The sequence below is a fragment of the Tenrec ecaudatus genome, chromosome 6 (assembly GCF_050624435.1).
Source record: "Tenrec ecaudatus isolate mTenEca1 chromosome 6, mTenEca1.hap1, whole genome shotgun sequence".
NCBI lineage: Eukaryota > Metazoa > Chordata > Mammalia > Afrosoricida > Tenrecidae > Tenrec > Tenrec ecaudatus.
The window spans coordinates 68,445,092-68,464,233 of NC_134535.1; the positions used below are offsets into that span (position 1 = coordinate 68,445,092).

At 44.6% G+C, this 19,142-nt stretch overlaps 1 protein-coding gene across 1 annotated transcript in view; it reads left to right on the forward strand.

Moving 5' to 3' along the window:
• PPM1H (protein phosphatase, Mg2+/Mn2+ dependent 1H) overlaps positions 1-19,142 on the forward strand; it is a 207,571-nt gene that overhangs the window by 169,790 nt on the left and 18,639 nt on the right. The window contains exon 8 of the mRNA XM_075552793.1: positions 17,130-17,281. Within this exon, the coding sequence (XP_075408908.1) occupies positions 17,130-17,281 (152 nt within the window). The remainder of the gene's footprint in view (positions 1-17,129; positions 17,282-19,142) is intronic.

Genomic DNA, 19,142 nt, shown 5'->3' on the forward strand with positions numbered 1-19,142 from the left:
CTGTTTTTTTCAAACTCCAGACCATTCGTTCAGTTCATTCTCAGTTTTATGGAGATAATGTTTTCAAACGCTTTCCTCTATAGCTGCCTTCCTCAAAAGAACAAACACCTTGGACTGCGTGTCTGCATCTAAGCCCAGGGTCAACTTTACCAGCAGTCTTTAACCTCACCTTTCCTCTTCCTGAGGGCCTGTCATAGTGTAATGGGTTATGCATTAGACTGCTAACCGTGAGGTCAGCAGTTTGAACCCGCCGGTCACTCCTTTGGAGAAAAATAGGGCTTTCTGGTCCTGCAAAGATTTCCAGTCTTGGAAGCCCATGGAGGCAGCTCTCGCCTATTCTATAGAGGCGCTGTAAGGGGAACCCAACTCAATGCCAGTGAGTGAGGGAGGGATTTGTGCTTTCTTCTTCTTCCTGGACGTGGGTGGGGTAAACATGCCTATGTGGACAGGTTGTTGAAGAAAATACTCATAAATGAGAACATCTGTGAAATTGCTGGCACCAGCTGGTGTGTGGTTCAAAATAATCAGCAGCAAACATTGGTCTTTCTCACTCTTCTCTGCAAGGCTTTATTCTTAGAGATCCGCAGTGTTGGTTTTATTGTTTGGGATGAACTTGTTGTTTTCCATGGGGTGTGCGGGGGTGGAAATGAGCCATTTTAAAGATCTCACAATCACATTGCTCACCACGTTCTTCTCAGTTGACTTTCTGTGCCCCAAGCTAAAACCTCACTGGGGAAAGAGCATGTTGTGTTGTGTTGTGTTGTGTTGTCCTTTGTGGCAGCACCAGTTTCCTAGGAATGCATTGTCCAGTTTACAGGAATGCATTGTCCCCCGGTCTGGAGGTTAGAAATCAAGAGATTGGCAGGACAAGCCTCTCTTGGAAGGCTCGAGGTGAAGATTCATCCTTGCCTCTTCTTAGACTCAGGCGGCTCCCGGAAACCCTTCGCTTACAGAGACATCATTGAGTCTCTGCCGTCATCTTCACATGCCTGGCCCTCATCTGGATCCTTCACTGTGGCTCTGCTCCTCTTTTCACAGAACATTCATCACAGTCATTAAGGGCCGCCCACTGCATGGCTTTGCGGTAACCCCTTCAGAGACGCTATTGCTAAACAAGGCATGAAGACTTCAAACATATCTTTTGGGGAGATGAAATTCAGCCTGTCATATTTTTTTTCAATATAATCAATTAAAAAATCAGTGCTGCATAATGGCATTGCGTATGCTGTATTAAATGAAACAAAGCTCATGATTATATAAGCAAACAGTATGAAGACAGGTTAAAAACGTATATGATAGCTAAAAGTCTTGAAGTTTTCTCAAACAGTAACAGTAATTATCTTTGGATAGTAGATGAGAAAAAGGTTTCAAAGGTTTATTTTTAACTCAAATGCAAACAAACACTGTAGGAAACAGTGTAAGGTAGTAATTACAAACCTGGATTTGGAACTAGTCTTGACTTCAAACTCTGTATTCACTTACCAGCTGCTGACCTTGAGCAAGTTCCTTCACTTAAATCTTAACTTCCTCTTCAGTAAAAAGGGAACAAGAGGGCTGTTTTAAAAAACAAATGACATATGTAAAACCCGTAGCTCAAAACCTGGTATACTGACTAGTAGAGCCTAGCTTCCTCTTCCTCCGCTACCTAAACCTCAGCATTTTTACTGGCTCTTCCCATCGGAAACCATCAGTCCAGTAGTGTTGATCCATTAAATGCTGGGCACATGCCCTCAAGAAAGCAGACTTTTTGGCCGTCGGGGGAATGAGACTAGCCAAAGAATAACCACCCATAAAACCCTGGGGTTCTTGCCTCATAAAAGGGCACGAGGAATCGGAAGGAAGGAAAGAGCTCTATCATCTTAAGAAGAAGAAGAAAATAAGTATAACTTGTCAAAGAAAGAGTAATCTCGTCTGAAAAAAATTCCCCTTAGGAGGTGCCTGAATTTGGAAGGGGAACTCTGGTAGCATAGGAGTTTTGTGTTGCGCTACTCACTCACCGAAGGTCAGCTGTTCGAAACTGAGGCTCTCCACTCCCATAAAGATTGATAGCAGCAGCACCCCACAGGAGCAGTTCTACCCTGTCCTACAGGGTCTCTGTGAGTTTGAAACAACTCGGCAGTGAGTTTGGAAGATAAGCTTGAAGGGCTCTGTGGTATAATGTACTTCGTTATGCGGGACTTTGCATTGGGCCCAGCAAGGGGACTAGCTTGGTAACTGTAGTGCTTGGGAACCTTAGTCTATTTCAACACAGATGGGAGAGTGGAGAGCTCGAGCCAGGGAGGCTAACTTATGTCTCAGCCAGGGAATGAACCAGGGCAGCTAAAAGGAAGGCGGATACCTGGAAAACTTTAAACAATAGAAAAAGGAGCAAGCCCTGATGATGGACTTGGTTTAGAGTGAAATTAAAACCCAGCCTTGATTACTAGCCTATGGGGAAAAATGGTGGTGCTTCTTGGGGTTTGAGGAGTAAAAGTATAAAATTAACGGTGCACCTATTGCCCTGATTTTTCTAAACTAATTTTTAAAATAGACCCAGGAGTCAGCACTGAAATAACTTTAGAATGAGTATAAAGTTAGATTGAAAACCATGGGTTTGGACCAGAACCAGACTTGGCTTCTTGTTCTTCCATTCCAACCCAAATTACATTTACCCACTAGAGCATTCTGAGCTCTCACCTCCCCACTCCGGAGAAATGACCTTCCCAGTAGTGTCGCTTGAGGGACAGGAGCGGAGAGAGTAAGTCTTCTTGTAGACCAGTAGAGACAAGAAGGAAAAACATGGAGAATTCAGTGTCCCGGGCCTTGTTTACCAGTCCTATCGGGAGTCTTATATCCCAATTTGCTGCCTTTGTGCCTTTGGGGGCTGCATGACAAACACCTAAAACTCAGAGACATCAAAGAACAATTTGTTCTTCTCTTGCTTCGTTCTGTGGGTCGACTGGACTCGCCGGTTGTCCTCGCTTGGGCGGTTCATGTGGTTGCAGTTAGGGGTCAGTTGAGCTGGAGTCATCTGAAGGCTAGACTGGGCTGGGCATCCAAACACTCATTCACAACGCTGGCAATGGGTGCTCGCCATTGAGCTGAGAGTGTGGTGGGGCAACTGCCCGTCTCTTCTCCATGTGGACTTTTGTCTTCTTCTAGCCTGGCAACTGGAATTTGAGCGAAAGCATCACAAATGTGAGTAATTCAACAGACCTTGGCAGAAACAATAGTCTTTTCCAAACACTAGTGTCAAAAATTTCTGAATGTTACTTCTGCCACGTGCTATTGGTCCACGAAGGCCAGTTTGTACTTGAGAGAGGACCTTGACTCCACTCCTCACTGTGAGAAGCAGCATGCTTCTGAGAAGGGGATCCAGGTGGATGACCACCATCTTGGCTTTCCTCCCACAGCCTTTCGGTGCAGAGGGACGCTTCTTGCTGAGGTAGCTTAAGAGTAAAAGAATCATCAGTTATTCCTTCAGTGCAAATGAATGTAAATTGATGATTAGCTCTTTAGCCAGTTAATTAAAGAAAGAAAATCCAGGTTGCAGTGGAGTTGGATGCACAAAGAAGCTAATGAAGCTCAAGCAACAGAGTGCTTCTTTTGGATCGGTCCCTGTGAGTGTTGTTTGTTGCTGGGAGATTGAGAATGTTCCAGATGGAGAGGAGAAGCAAGGTTGCAATTGAGAAGCACTTCTATGTAAACACTTCTCAAGAATGGGACCTCACTCTTCCAGACTGCTGTCATCTGTTGTGATTTCTCATTCTTAATACACATTCTCATTTGCAGCTAAGTTTCCTTCTGAGTCAACGTTATATTCTTTTTATTCAGGTTCCTGTTGGGTGCCGCCCTTCCATAGGCGACTTCGTGACTTGGTCCGCCTGTCTTTCTCTAGCTCTTGAAGGAGATAGTAAAATCACTCATGCAAGCCTACGCTTCATTTACATGACTGTTTCCATTTGGCCAGTGACTTGAGGTTTGTTATCCAGCTATTTGCATTAAACTAGAATATGAAAATTCTCCCAACACAGACCCAAAAATAGCTACCTTGGCTTTTCATAAAATTAATCAATCTGTATGTTTGTGTCAAACATATCTTCTTGTTGAAGATAGTTATTCTCTCATCACCCGCTGTCAATTAATTGTATTTGCATTCCATAATGTTTTGCAGCTAAACACTTTTTCTTAAGGGAAAATGAGGTTTGTAATGAAAAAAACTGACAAATCTCCCAAGATAGACATGTGCCATTACTTGAGTGTCTTCATAATCAGAACTCACACTCACTCTCCTGATTCTAGATAGCAGGGTTCTCTCAAACATGTAAGGATAGCCTGGGGAGCTTTTAAAAAAAATACAAATCCTTGGAATTCACTTCCTAAAAGACCTGATTTAATAATTAACTCTAGGGTGACTCTTACAGGAGCTTGGTTTCCATAGTAGTTATGAGTTGGGCTGCTAGCCACAAGATCAGCATCTCAAAACCACCAGTCTCTCTGTGCCAGAGAGACAAAGCCTTCTACTCCCATCAGTTACTGCCTCAGAAACGCACAGGGGCAGCTCTCCCCTGCCCTATAGGGTCACCATGAGTCCAAATGGACTGGATGGAGGAGGTTGGTTTGGGTGTTTGGGAAGGTGACTTTTAGTCAGGTTCTCATTATTAGACAGTCCTATAGCATGCAGTCCCGAGGCCACTGTTTAAACAAACAAACCTGTCATCAGTCATTTTCACTGTGGTCGGGAAGTTCAGTTTTATGATCCTAAAATGGGCTTCTGATACAGTCGTGATGTAGTCCTGTACTACGTGATTCCTTCCTACCCACGTGCTGGCTCAATGCTTGCCAGGGAGACTACAGAGATTACCCACTTCGTTCTCTGTTGCCCGAGACCTGAGCTTAGCTTCTTGCTATGGAAGACTTGCAATCAGCGAGTTTGACTTTGCCCCACAGCAGGCCGCCACAGCATACCAGGGGAGATGGTGTCTCCTCTTCCACAGCAAGATTCATGGTAACTCAATAACTCACTCTCTTACTCACTTGAGATCTCTGAAAACCTGACTTTGTGAAAACCAAATCCACACCAACCCACTGTCCTTCAGTCGACTCTACTCGTACTGAGCCTATACAGGGTGCCTGAGGCTGTAAAGCTTATGGAAAGCAATGGCCTCGTTTTTTCTCTGGAGGAGCAGCTGATGTGTTTGGACACTTGACTTTGCAGCCAGCAGCCCATTGCCTACCCAGGAGCACTCCCGTTGCAAAGAGTCTTGTATTTCCAGTCCTATGGACCAAAAGCTGCAACCACAGGAATAAAGACCAGCAGTCATCGCACTACATGTTCAGTGACAGTAGGACCGATCCTCTAAACCAGGGTATGTTTAAAAGCAAGAGGGGATACTATTAATAGTTTACAGGAAAAATAAAGCAAACCAAAACTGTCGCAGGAAAATGGAAATGTTTGGTCACTCTGTCTGTGTTTCAACTAGCTCCTGAGTGAACTGGAGGCAACTCATAGCAACTACATGACATGCATGGTAGTCGGTATATGTGAGAATACCGGTGACAGATTTCAAGTATAAAATTATACCGAGTGAAACAACCAGCTCTTTGGGAGAGTATGAGCAGCCACCATATCTGCGAGATTAAAATGTCACTTGATCTAGTTGCAGGCAAATATTCTTAGGTCATGTGGTCTGTCACATCTATGACTAATTAACCCTTTGAGGAAAGAGTCAGATTTTTAAAACTCATTTTATTGGGGGCTCATACAACTCTATCACAGTTCATACCTACATCAATTTATAAAGCACATTTGTACATTCGTTACCCTCATCATTCTCAAAACATTTGCTCTCTACCTAAGCTGCTCGCATCCACTCCTCATTTTTCCCCCTTCCTCCTCACTTCCCCCTCCCTCATGAACCCTTAATAATTTTTAAATCATTTTATTAGGGGCTCATACAACTCATCACAATCCATACATACATCAAGTGTGTAAAGCACATTTGTACATTCGTTGCCCTCATCATTCTCAAAACATTTGCTCTCCACCTAAGCCCCTGGCATCAGCTCCTCATTTCTCCCCTCCCTCCCCGCTCTCCCCTCCCTCATGATCCCTTGATAATTCATAAATTATTATTTTGTCATATCTTGCACTGTCCGACATCTCCTTCCCCCCCACTTTTCTGTTGTCCGTCCCCCAGGAAGGAGGTTATATGTAGATCCTTGTAATTGGTTCCCCCTTTTCAACCCACCCTCCATCTTCCCTACCAGTATCACCATTCACACCACTGGTTCTGAAGAGATCATCCGCCCTAGATTCCCTGTGTTTCCAGTTCCTATCTGTACCAGTGTACATACTCTGGTCTAGCCAGATTTGTAAGGTAGAATTGGGATCATGATAGTGGGGGTGAGGGGGAGAGGAAGCATTCAGGAACTAGAGGGAAGTAGTATGTTTCATCGTTATTACACTACACCCTGACTGGCTCATCTCTTCCTCGAAACCCTTCCGTAAGGGGATGTCCAATTGCCTACAGATGGGCTTTGGGTCTCCACTTCACACTCCCCCTCATTCACAATGATATTTTTTTGTTCTTTGATGCCTGATACCTGATCCCTTTGACACCTCGTGATCACACAGGCTGGTGTGCTTCTTCCATGTGGGCTTTGTTGCTTCTGAGAGAGATGGCTGCTTGTTTACCTTCAAGTTTTTAAGACCCCAGACACTATATCTTTTGATAGCTAGGCTCCGTCAGCTTTCTTCACCACATTTGCTTATGTACCCACTTTGTCTTCAACGATTGTGTTGGGAAGGTGAGCATCATGGAATGCCGGTTGAATAAAACAAAATATTTTTGCATTGAGGGAGTATTTGAGTGGAGGCCCAATGTCCATCTGCTACCTTAATACTAAACCTATACAAATATGCACATAGATCTATTTCCACATCCTCATATCTAAATATATTTATATGTGTACTTGCTTTTATTTTGACCTCTGTAAATGTCCTTTGTCTACTAGTTCTTTCCTCCATTTCCTTTGACTTTCCTCTTGTCTCACTATCATGCTCAGTCTTCATTTGGGTTTCAGTAATTCCTCTTGGTTACTTTACCCTTGATCATGTCCTACCAGGCCTCCTGCACCCTCCTCACCACCGATTTGGATCACTTGTTGTTCCCTTGTCCCTGGGTTTGTTAGCACCATTTCCTCCCCGCCCCCCCACCTCCCCATCTCCCATGTCCCCCCGGAACTGTCAGTCTCATTGTTTTCTCCTTCAGATTGTTCATACAGCCTATCTTATTTAGACAGACCTGAGGAGATAATAACATGGACAAAAACAAGACAGAGCAAAACCAAGCAACAAAAGAAAACAAACAACAAAAAACCAATGACAAAAAAACACAAGACAACAACAAGAAGGAAAAGCTTGCAGTTAGTTCAAGGACTGTTTGTTGGCCTTTAGCAGTGTTTTCCACTGGAGTCTGATGGGGTGCCACACCCTGGCCCCAAAGTCTATTTTTAGTATTCCCTGGGGACTTCGATGCTGTGTTCCCCTTGCTGTTCTGTTGCAGGCCCTCGGTGTTTTTGCCTCGGTGTGGTGAGAGAGTCACAGATTATTAGAGCTATAAACATTTCCAAAGAGCCCTGGAGGCGTCATGGATGATGCTTTGGTCTGCTAACCACAAGGTCAGCAAATCCGCCAGCTGCTCGAATGAGAAAGATGCAGCTTTCTACTCCGGTAAACAGTTACAGATTGGAAACCCACAGGGGCCAGTCTACCCTGGCCTGTAGGGTGGCTGGGATGGCTGTGAGTTTGTGTTTTGGATGTTTGGGGGTAAGTATCCTCAAGTCTTAATATTTGATTTCACAAAGAAAGGCATTGAAAACTTTAGAAGTCAAGCCTCATCCACACCACTCGCCAGTGGGAATCTATTACTACAGCCAGTCTGAAACATTCAAAGCATCTCGGCCCAGCAGCCCTCTCTCCTGCCCTCAGGGGTGTCCCTGCAGGTCTGTGCACATGTAAGGCATATGATGTTTGCCTCCTCCTGGAAGGCCTGCCCCTCCTCTTTCACTTCATACCTCCAGAAAGTAGCCCGTGGCTGTTGAAAAGGGAATGAACAAAATGTTTTTCTGAACCGAATTCAGTGTTAGTTCGATGAGGAGTTTGAAAATCCCATGGTGTGTGCCAGTCGCACCTTTGTCCTCAGCGTGGCCTCTGTGTCCTTTAAAGAAGTCTTGCTCCGCAGATTTGCCCAGTGTGGTATGATAGGCCACTTGATTTCTCTACTACAGCGTCCACGGGCAGTGATCATGAATCAAAGTTAGATGAAATTCTTGAGAACTGTCAGCGTGTGTATACCGCTCCAGTTGTGAGGATTCTTGTCTTCTTGACATCGAGTTGTCATCCACCCTGAGGACGATATTCTTTGATCTGCACTAGAAAGTGCTTCTGGCTCTCTGAGCTTTCAGCAAGCACGGCGTTGTCCCTTGCGTATCGCAGGGGGTTATCAAGCCTTTGTCCAGCGCTCAGCAGCATTCTTCCTCCTACAGGCCAGCTTCTCCGGGTATTTGGTTAGCATACAGGCTGAATAAGCGCGGTGGAAGAATGCCAACCTAATGCACACCCTTCGCGATTTTAAACAACGCATCCCTTTGTTCTGTTCCATCCACTACTTCTTGGTCTATGTCCAGCTCCACAAGAGCATGCTTCAGTGTACGGGAACCCCATTCTTCTCCATGTTAGCCATCGTTTATTATGACCCACACTGTTGAATCCCTTTGAAGAGTCAGTGAAGCACAGATAAATATCTTCCTGGTGTTCTCTGCTTTCAACCAAGAGCAGTCGACATCAGCAGTGGGATCCCTTGTTCCACATCCTCTTCTGGATGCTGCTTGAATTCCTGGCAGCTCCCTGTTGAGGCTTTGCTACAGCTGTTTTCAATCCTCTTCAGCAAAATGTTCTTTGCGTGTGATATTAATTATATTGTTTGATAAATTCCAGATTGTGTTGCATCCACCCTGGTGGTATAGTGGGTATGCATTGGGCTGCGATCTCGTGGTTGGCAGTTTGAAACCACTGCCGATTCTTCGGGAGAAAAGCTGGGCTTTCTACTCTCGTAAACAGTTACAGTCTTGGAACCCCCCCAACTCCCTATGAGTCAGCATTGACTTGATGACAGAGTTTGGTTTGGACTTTTATAACTATAATACTTACATTCCTGACACAGTGAAGAATTGCTTATGCCCATGTTTTTCAGAGTAGTCTAAGGTCGCCTGCTTTAGACTTGTCTAAAAATGTGAAAATTCTTCTGGTACAAATGCCATAATCAAAGTTCTGTGGGTTGGACGTTTGTGTTGGCGACAGAGGTAGAGTGGACATGACCTCATACCCCTCTTATGTTCTACCACCTATTGGCAGCCTTTAAGGAGCCCTGGTGATACACTGAATTAAGTATCAGCCTGCAAATCACAAAGTTAGCAGTTCAAACTCACCAGTCACCTGTTGGAGCAAGATGAGGCTGCCTGCTCCTGTAAAGAGTTACAGACTTGGAAACTCTGTGGAAAAGTTCTGCACCGTCCTACACGGTCACTGATGAGTGGAAATCAACTCAGTGGCATTGTGTTTAGAGTTTGGGTTTGTTTGTTTGCTTTTTATTTGTTTATGTGTTTGTTTTTGTATTGGTGACCTTTAGCTAGGGAGCCTCTTTTGATTTTTCTGCCAGTGATAGTAGGGAGAATCTCAATCACTGTTGTTTTAAATGAGATTTTTGAAATCGAAAATATAAAATTACAAATTCTCTAACTCTACTTCATCCTTTTTGTTCCACCAATTAGCCTACTCTCAAGTGGATGGCTTTGACATCAGTACCACAAAGGCATAATATGAGGAGTAGCAAATGTTCATGGAACAACTTCATTAATTTTTAATTCCATGTTTCCACAAATTTTTGAAGCCCCTTCATACATATCACATTCAAATGTGCAATTCCCTTCCACACAATTTTATTGATTTTCATAGAGAGAAGGTTTGATGAGTGTTTTAAAAGATATTAATAATATACCTATGCCTTACTTATTGAATATTTGATTACCTGACATTGCACATTTACGACCACAGGATTGTGTTAAAAAAATCTATTTTCCACATCAACAAGCTGTCAGTCATTTGGCAGTTATGTAGTGAGGTAATTCAGCAGTTATGTAATGGTGTAGCTGTCCTCCATTTTGTAATTTGATCTAATCATCCTCCATTTTCTCATAATGCTCGTTTTCACATAATGAGCTGCTTTTACAACCCCCTCATGTTAATTAGTGCAGAGTGAGTGTATTGTGTTGTGTTTTTGGTGAAGGTTTACACAGCAAAATTAGATACCTCCTAAATAATTTTAACAAAAATTATCCTGTGCTATTGATTAAAATTTTTTTCAACATGTTAGCTTTCTCATTTTGCCAATTGTTTGTTCTGCTTCCATTGATCTAGCTTCCCTTTCTCTCCTTGCCGTCTCATCTTTGCTTTTGGTTAACTTGACTGTTAGGTCTCATATTATTAATTGTTTAAGGGAATGTCTTTACTCGCAGGTATATGGTGTCTTTGATAAGCCAAGCTATTAGTTTTCTGGATGATAGACTCTTTAGAAGTAGCTTCCAGAAGCCAGTGTCAGCTTATAGTAGTGTGAGTGCTCTTAACCTGCTGCCCGAATGTCATCCGTGATGGGCAAAGATGTGGACTTGTAATAGCAAACGCTGAACCAGCAGTCTGCAGCTAAGCCCTAGTGCAGGTGCTGCGTTAGAGAGTTGCTGGTCACACGCCTGTGTAGAACAGGCTCCCAGCGATGGCATTAAGGACAGCTTTTTAAGTGCTCCGAAGCCGAGGGCTCTGGGAGAGCAGTCAGCACTTGGCTCATTCAAGGATAGATTAGCCAAGTCTCTTGTTTGCCCCAGACTTATTACTGCTCTCTCCTTTCTGCTGGCTAGCAGCTCCCCTGAGAAGTTTGCACCATCCGTTACATGCCAGCTAGTTTGGTGCTGACATCACAGTTGGAGAGCTTAGCACTAAGGAGAGTAATCGGTTGGGTCACCATGAGATTGGGTGGGGCTGAGGCAAGTTCTAAATGGATTGCTTATATTTCCTTTTCCTTCTTACTCTCTTTCTCCCCCATTTATTCTTTCTATCAGCAACTATGTCCTGCAAATCTACCGTGGCTTAGCATTAGGGAAGATATTGCCAGCCATACAGAAGAACCGAAGAACAGGCCTTTGGCCGTCAGCAAATGAGTATTGGAGAGGATAAACAGATGGCCAGTTCTGAAGCTGGTGCATGTGTGTGGGCATCACAGTAAGCCAGCCAGGTGCCATCACGTGGTGACCCCACGTGTGTCAGAGTAGAACTGTATTGCACTGGGCTTTCAAACGGCTGCTTAATCAGAAGTAGAGCTCCAGGTCTTTCTTCTGAGGTGCTTCTGGGTGAACTTTAATTCCTAAGTTTACAGTTAGCAGTTCTGTACAGAAACGTTTACACCTCCCAGGCACTCTGGTTAGTAGTGTATAGCACAATAAACACGTCATGAAGGCGCCAGGAGCACAGAGAGTTCCAACAGCCCTCTTCCTCACTACTCCAAGCAACTGCAGGGAAATGGGATCACAGGGGAAAGTCGCTGGAAGCTTCAATGGTGTTCTCTACCTTCCTTTAGATCAGGGGTTCTCAACCTTCCTCAGGCCACAACCCTTTAATACAGTTCCTTAAAGTGTGGGGACCCCCAACCGTAAAATTATTTTTGTTGCTGCTTCATAACTGTAATTTTGCTACTGTTAGGAATTGTCATGTAAATATCTGATATACAGGATGTGTTTTCATTGTTTCAAATTGCACATAACTAAACATAATTAAAGCATAGCAATTAGCCACAAAACAATATGTAATTATATATTGTAAAACATTTATGTGTTTTCTAATGGTCTTAGGCTACCCCTGTGAAAGGGTCGTTCGACCCCCCCCTCAAAGGGGTCACGACCCACAGGTTGAGAAGCGCTGCTTTACACAAAGGTGTTCCTATAGCAAGCCTCCCAGGGCTTTCCCAGTCTCCTTTCCAGAAGTCTGAGGCCTGAGGAGCCGCAGAGACCATTAATTTGATGTGAACCTCCAGGAACATTATGCAGCTCTGTAAAGTCTTAAACGGGGGCTGTGGGCGGTGAGTGCGGTCTGAGTGCAGAGCCCCAGCACCGTGCAGGGAGGCAGGGTCAGGACTCGAGCCCGCTGGAACCCGTTAACGTGCTTGCTGCCTCAGAGGAGGAGCAAGCAGATGGCAGCCAGTTTCTCTGAACGCATTTCCACGAAACGTTCCTCATCACAGGTTAATGTATAAGACGGGGTGGTAAGTGGAAAGTTGGCAAAGCCCTTGGAAACTGGCTAGAGGGCAGCAAACAAAGGGTGGCAGTAAGACTCTCAAAGGAGGTTAATTGGGGCGTGCCTCGGGGAATAGGGCTCTGACCAGCTTTTTATTATTTACATAAGAATTACTTGGAAAATGGTATCGAAGGGGATTTTCGTTTTGGCTAATAAAACTGCATTAGAGAGCTGTGTGCACAGCAGAGAGAAATGAAAATAGAATTAGGGAAGCATTTGATTTATGGGTGCTGGAAGGGAAAGGTACCATTGTCTGGTAGATTTGTACGTGTTAACCCACACACCCCCATTTTGGTGGTCAGGCTTACATTTGAGGCGCGGGCACGGTGGCAACCTCAGCTTGACCAGCTCATCCTCACGTGTCTTAGGTCCACAGAAAGCATCCAGTGAAGGCTGGCACCCTCCTCCTGGGGCAGGTCCTGAGATTAATTAGATGCTATCTTCAGACTGGGAAACCTTGTGTTCAGTAGGATCTGGAGAGCAGATGGATTCTCTCGTTGAGCCACAAGCTTAAGATGAGGCCACCTTGCCGCCCTGTTCCCTCCCCAACCCCGGCCGCTCTTTATTGAACATTTCCTAACCTTGGAAGCCGTGGTAGTTACATAATCTAGTGTCCATTTGGGACTTGAGAGGATGGAGTCTAGTCTGTCAATCGGGTCATAGCCAATGAGGCCTCTGTGTGTGCATGGCCTTCTCCTGAGAATTCTGGGAACTCTGGTATTTTCCTCCTTGGAGGCGGGAGACACTTCTCTCTCTCTGTTCACTCTGTGAGAGACACTCTACTGACAAGACCCATGCACTACGCTGATAGACCCCATGCCCTGGGAACTGGAGGAGCCACGTAGACCTCCCTGATGCAACCAGACCTCTGGGGCCGGAGAAGCCATGTAGAGACACAACCCCACTGGATCCACAAGACTTCCAACCCACTGGCCTGTGATCCTCCTGCATTTGGCATCATTGTATGTATTTCATGATTTTGAAGAGGACTTTATAGATGGAAATCAGACATAGGGGCTAATATCGGACTTATGGACTTGATCTGGACGGAGCTGGGGCATTTTCTCAATGTTCAGTTGCTCTTTGTCTATAAACCTGTTTCTTATGCACATAAGAGTGTCTATGCATTTGTTCCTCTAGTCCGCCCGGACTCACCCAGAAGCTCGTGTTACCACAGACATTTGCTGTAGCTGAGCCCTGGATTTGTTTCCGAGGGCCGCTGCAGTGGGGTGTCTTTATAAAATAAGAACTCTTCTGCCACCGTTCTGGAGGCTGGACATTTGGAATCAAGGTGCGAACAGAACCCTACTGCGTCTGAAGGCTCTGGGTACCGATCTGCCCCGCACCCCTGTCCTAGTGACTAACGGGTGCCAGAAATCCGCAGTGGACCTTTGCTTATAAACACTTGGTTCTCATCCTTGCTTCTGTCTTCACGTGATGCTATTCTTGCTGCATGTCTCTGGGTCTGTATGTCCAAGTCTCCCTTTTCTTTTTCTTTAAAACAGACATGCTGCTGGATTCAGATTTTGCCTAGGCATTATGGCCCATCATAACTTGATGACATTTGCAAAAACCTGATTTTCAAATAAATCACATGCACAGACTCTGTGGCCTAGGTTATGAACATATCTTTTGAGGGGACATGACAACTCATAGCATACCCCACCCCCCTAAGAAGCTAGTGGTCTCTTCAGCAAAGTTATTGTACCCTGTGTTAGTCTGGGTAGATTAGAGAAACAAACTCATAGACACTCATAGGTGTCTAGGAAAGAGCTTTATATAAAGAGTAATTGTACATTAAGAAAACATCCCAGCCCAGTCCAGATGAGGTCCATAAGTCTGAGATTAGCCCATATGTCCAGTACCAGTCTGTAAATTCCTCTTCAGATTCAAGCAACACATGCAATGATACCGAGTGGAGCAAGATCACAGGCCAGTGGGTGGAAAGTCTTGTGGATCCAGTGGCGGTGGGAGCATCTTAGCGCTGGCGTGGGTCTCCACATGGCTCCTCCAGCTCCAAGGCTCTGGCTGCCATCAGTATAGCTCCATGTGGCTTGTCTACAGGAATGTTTCGCAGGGAGTGAGTGTGGGTCCCACCTCTAGCCACCTATTTCTCTTCTTAGTGCCTCCAAATGAGGTCATCAAGCTGTGACCTGATTGACAGGCTAAACTCCACCCCTTTATTCTTCATAGTCTCCAGTTGACAATAGATTATGTAACTACCACACACCCTGAAAATTATATAGTGAGCCAGCACTGGAAGGTAGAAGCACACAAGTGACCTTTATAGCCTACTCAAACGAGCCCTGGTGGCATAGTGGTTATGCATTGGGTTGCTAACTACAAGATCAGCAGTTCGAAACCACCAGCCACTCCACCAGAAACAGCTTTATACTTCTCTAAAGAGTTTCAGTCTTAGAAACTCACAGAGGTTCTAGTCTATTCTGTAGGGTCATTATGAGTCAGCATCGACTTGATGGCAGAGAGTCCATGTAAGAAGGAGCCATGGTGGCATAGTACGTTCCATGCTGGGCTGCTAACCACACAGTCAACAGTTGGGGTCCACCAGCTGCGCTGGTTAAAAACGAGGCTGTCTGCTACCACAAAGATGGGCAGTCCCTGAAACCCCATGTAGGATCACTGTGACTCGGAGTTGAGTCAGAAACAGTGAGTTTGGGGTTGTTTTGTTTTGTTTAAGCAATCCAGGTTTGATTCCAGATAATGTACCTCATGCACAGCTACCATCTATGTGTTGCTGAACAGGTTTCAACAGAGCTTCCAGACTAGGATGGGCTAGGAAGAAAGGCCTGGCCATCTACTTCTAAAAACTAGCCCGAAAAAAAACACTATGCTGTATGACAGTCTGATTTGCAACTGACCGTGGGGATAGCAAGCCCCGGGCAGCATGCAGTGCTGTTTGGCATAGTGTTATCGTGATGTGGGGACCAAGTGGATGACCGCTAACAACAATGACATGTTCAGAACTAAAGCAGAATCTGGATTTTAGCCGGATCCTCCAGGTGACTTTTATGCACATTAACATTTGCTTCTGGTAGCATGCAAACCAGACCCCATTAGCTCTGTAGCCTGAGTAGAGAGAGCTGGCATCTGGACCTTTCCAGCCTGCTGTAAACCTCGTTTCCCCTTCCTGTTTTAATTTGGCTGGTAAGGCACTGTGTCTTCTACAGAATGCAAGCTTATCCTTAAATTAGCATGGCTTTTCAGAAAAAGACGTTAAAAGACAGTCCAATATACCTCTGAGTGCTTTTCCCCTGAGGGTTGTGCAGGCGCTGGGCCATTAGCTAATTGTTAGCATCTCTAGTGCACTGGCCACCGAGGCCTGGCAGGCCTTGCACGAGAAGGCTGCCTTTAATCTGAGCATGTTTCTCCTTGAGTTGGTGGGGACGTGGGTCCTGCTGCTGCGCAGGGCTGGCTATTAGACCACAGCACCAGCCCCTCCTCAGGACTTCAGGGGCCATGCAGACCTTTCTAAACATGAGAGGCTGGGCTTTTAAAGCCCTGGGTTTGAGCACTTTTTGTAGCCCTCTTAGAATTGCGTTCTCTTTGTGTCTGAGCCAGAGCAGCGATGGATGGCTAGCCCTGCTCTGCTGTCTTCTCCCTGTAGTTCCAGTTATCATTTGGACTTGCTTTTGGAAAATAGGATGGAGCAGTGGGGGCGGGGGCAGGGTGGGGTGTTGGGGCAGGGGGAGTATGAAGAGGCTGGAACACGAATGAGATTGCCCTGCTTTTGCCTTCCACTTAGGAGTGGTGTAGACAGGGACTGAATCTGTTATCTCAACTCTGCCAAAAGTAATAAGCAGCAGCAACGAAACGCCATCACCAGCCAAGAAGGGTCAACATTAAAGGTGTGACCAAACCCAAATGAGGCTTGACTTCTCTTCTTACTTTATCCTTTTACCAAGGTTGCCCTGTTCTTTTCAAAGAGCTTAGGTGGCTGTTGAGACATCCAATTCATTCAAGGTATTAGACGTGAAGAAAGACTTAACAGTTGCCAAGACACACCTAGGAGATTCAGTCTGAGCATGTGTTCTGGTCATTTGACCTAGTTTTGGGGGTGGGGGTGGGGGGACGGCCTCAAACCTGAGCACAGCTTCAGAGCCCTGTCTTTACGTGCGTCTAGTTCCACAAGCCAAGAGTTATTTCAATTGAGTCTTAAATAATGTATGTCTCTTGAGGGCCGGAGGGGGTGGAAAATGCATGTAGAACAGCTGCTAAGAACCCTGCACTAGCCCCATCTTTCCACATATAGTGAGGGCTTCTTGTGAGCAGGGAACTCATGCATCCATTGGTTTTTAGACAGCACTGAGTGCAAGCAAGTCCTTTCTAAGCGATTGCCGAATTCATGTTCACAGGAAGCAAGATGTGTGCCGTTCTTTTGGCTAGCACAAGTCAAAGTCATTGTCACTGGCGCAGCAACACCTCAGGGATTACTTGTTTAATAAGTCACTTCTTTGTCAATGATGACACACACCCATTGGGCTCCTTCACAGTTGTGTATTGGGCCCCACAGAACTGTACCAACAAAGCTTAGAGGATACTACACCTGTCTACAAAGTATGGTGCATTAATAAGTATATTACAATGCATACCTGAAAACCCCTGGATTGAGCAGGAAAATGGATGGTGAGTCAGAAGCCAGTGTCTTAGAGGGAATCATTTGGTGACGTGTGGGGACTGGAGGGCATGCTCACAGCTTCCTAAGCAGGGTGTTGCTGTTCTGCTTCAGGTACGAGTCTATGATCTCTCCGAATATGAGCATGGAGCAGATGAGGTGCTCGTCTTGGCCACGGACGGGCTCTGGGACGTTTTATCAAATGAAGAAGTCGCAGAGGCCATCACTCAGTTTCTCCCTAACTGTGACCCAGACGACCCTCACAGGTTTGTGCATGCGGTGATTGAGCGCCAGGTGCTTCCTCAAGCCGTCTTGCATGACATGACGGAAAAACACAATAACCATGCAATTTTAATTGTTAATGATTTTATAGAACAGGCAAAAGCAAATTACAGAAGAGACACTCTTTCTTGCCATAGGTGCATGCTCAACAAAATTTAAATCCAAGACGGAAATGGTTAAAAAAAATTTGTTTTAATTTGTTATGAATTTCAGCTATGTATATTTGTCACCTTCTTACTTCATATCCTCCAAAGTGAGAATGATCCAGTCCTTGGCCTTGCTGATGAAGGTGGTGGCACATACTCCCGGCAATGATTTTTATCCACTGGGAAATGGTTTTTAATAACATTGGGAAAGGATAGAGTGCGTCCTCCTTATAACAGATTGCCAATGTAAATGTAAATATTGAAAACAACCATAGATAACTCTCAGAAATCCCCACCTACTCTAGGAAGGGAGCTTTCCCTTAGAACATCAAGGAACAGTCTCCAGGAAGGAAAGCCAGGGAAACGATAGAGAACAGCCAGGCCTATAAATACGTCATTAGGAGAACTGAGATAAATATGTGCGTGTGTGTGTCTGTATATCGATGTACATGTATACATGCTTCAGCATAATGTGTTTAAAAGAATTGAAAATAAAAGAAGAGATAAGATCCTATAAAGATGACTAAACAGATTTTTAAAATAGGACAATAGAAATTTTAAAGATGAAGGATGTAAAAATTGGAATTACAGATTCAATGCATTAACCAGATTAGAGACAGCTGAAAGGAACATTGGTGAGCATGAAAATTGATTTAGCTGAATAATCCAGAATATAGCCCAGAGGAACAAAAAGAAAGCAAATGTTGGTCAGAGTGGTAGGATGTAGGAATTTTATAGACTGGAATCTCTGGCAGTCTTAAATCTGAAATCTGTAGACCAGGTGGTGGGCTGGAAGCTCTGGCAAGATGTTTTGTTATATGCTCAAGGCAGAATTCCTTTTCCCTGGAAACCTCAGGTTTTTTGTTCTTAAGGTTTTCAAATGACCAGAGGAGGCCTACCTACCTATGAAGGATAATCTCATGTATTTAAAGTCAATTAACTGTAAATGTTAATCACATGCAAATGTGTTCATAGCAAAAGCTTTGACCAAACAATGAGAAGTTGATATATAAAAATATCATGACAACTAACCCAGGTTATTCTGCTCGTTCGCCGTATACTATCCACACAAACATGTACAAAATAAAGCTGTCATTAATGTTCTGAGGGAACAAAGGAATAAAACTGTTCATCCATGGATTGCGCACTCTTTTCCTGTCTGCAGACTATCAGGAAACAAAGTATTGAGTCGATGTTCCTTAGGTTTACCGTGGCCTCCAGATGACAAAATGAGAACCGAATAAGCCCATGTAAACTAATGGGAATAGTGAAGTCATTCAAATATGCACACCAACCATTAATGTCAAAAATTAAGAAATTAAAAATTGTTACATCTACAGAATTTGATCACGCACGCATGCAATCAGACTACATTGATATTCATTGGTGATTAGAATGCCAAAGTTGAAAACAAAGAAGAATGATGAGCAGTTAGAAAATATGGCCTTGGAGACAGAAATGACTCCAGAAATCACATGATAGAATTTTGAAAGACCCCTGATTTATTCATTGCAAATGCCACTTTACAGCAACACAAACGGTGACCAGGAGACTTGGTGGAATAGTGGTTGCATGTTGGGCTGGTAAATTCCATGTCAGTGGTTTGAGACCGACCATTAGCAGCTGCACCGGGAGAAAGACAGGGTCTTCCACTCCCATAAAGGGTTGTAGTCTCAGAAACTCAGGGCAGTTCTACCTT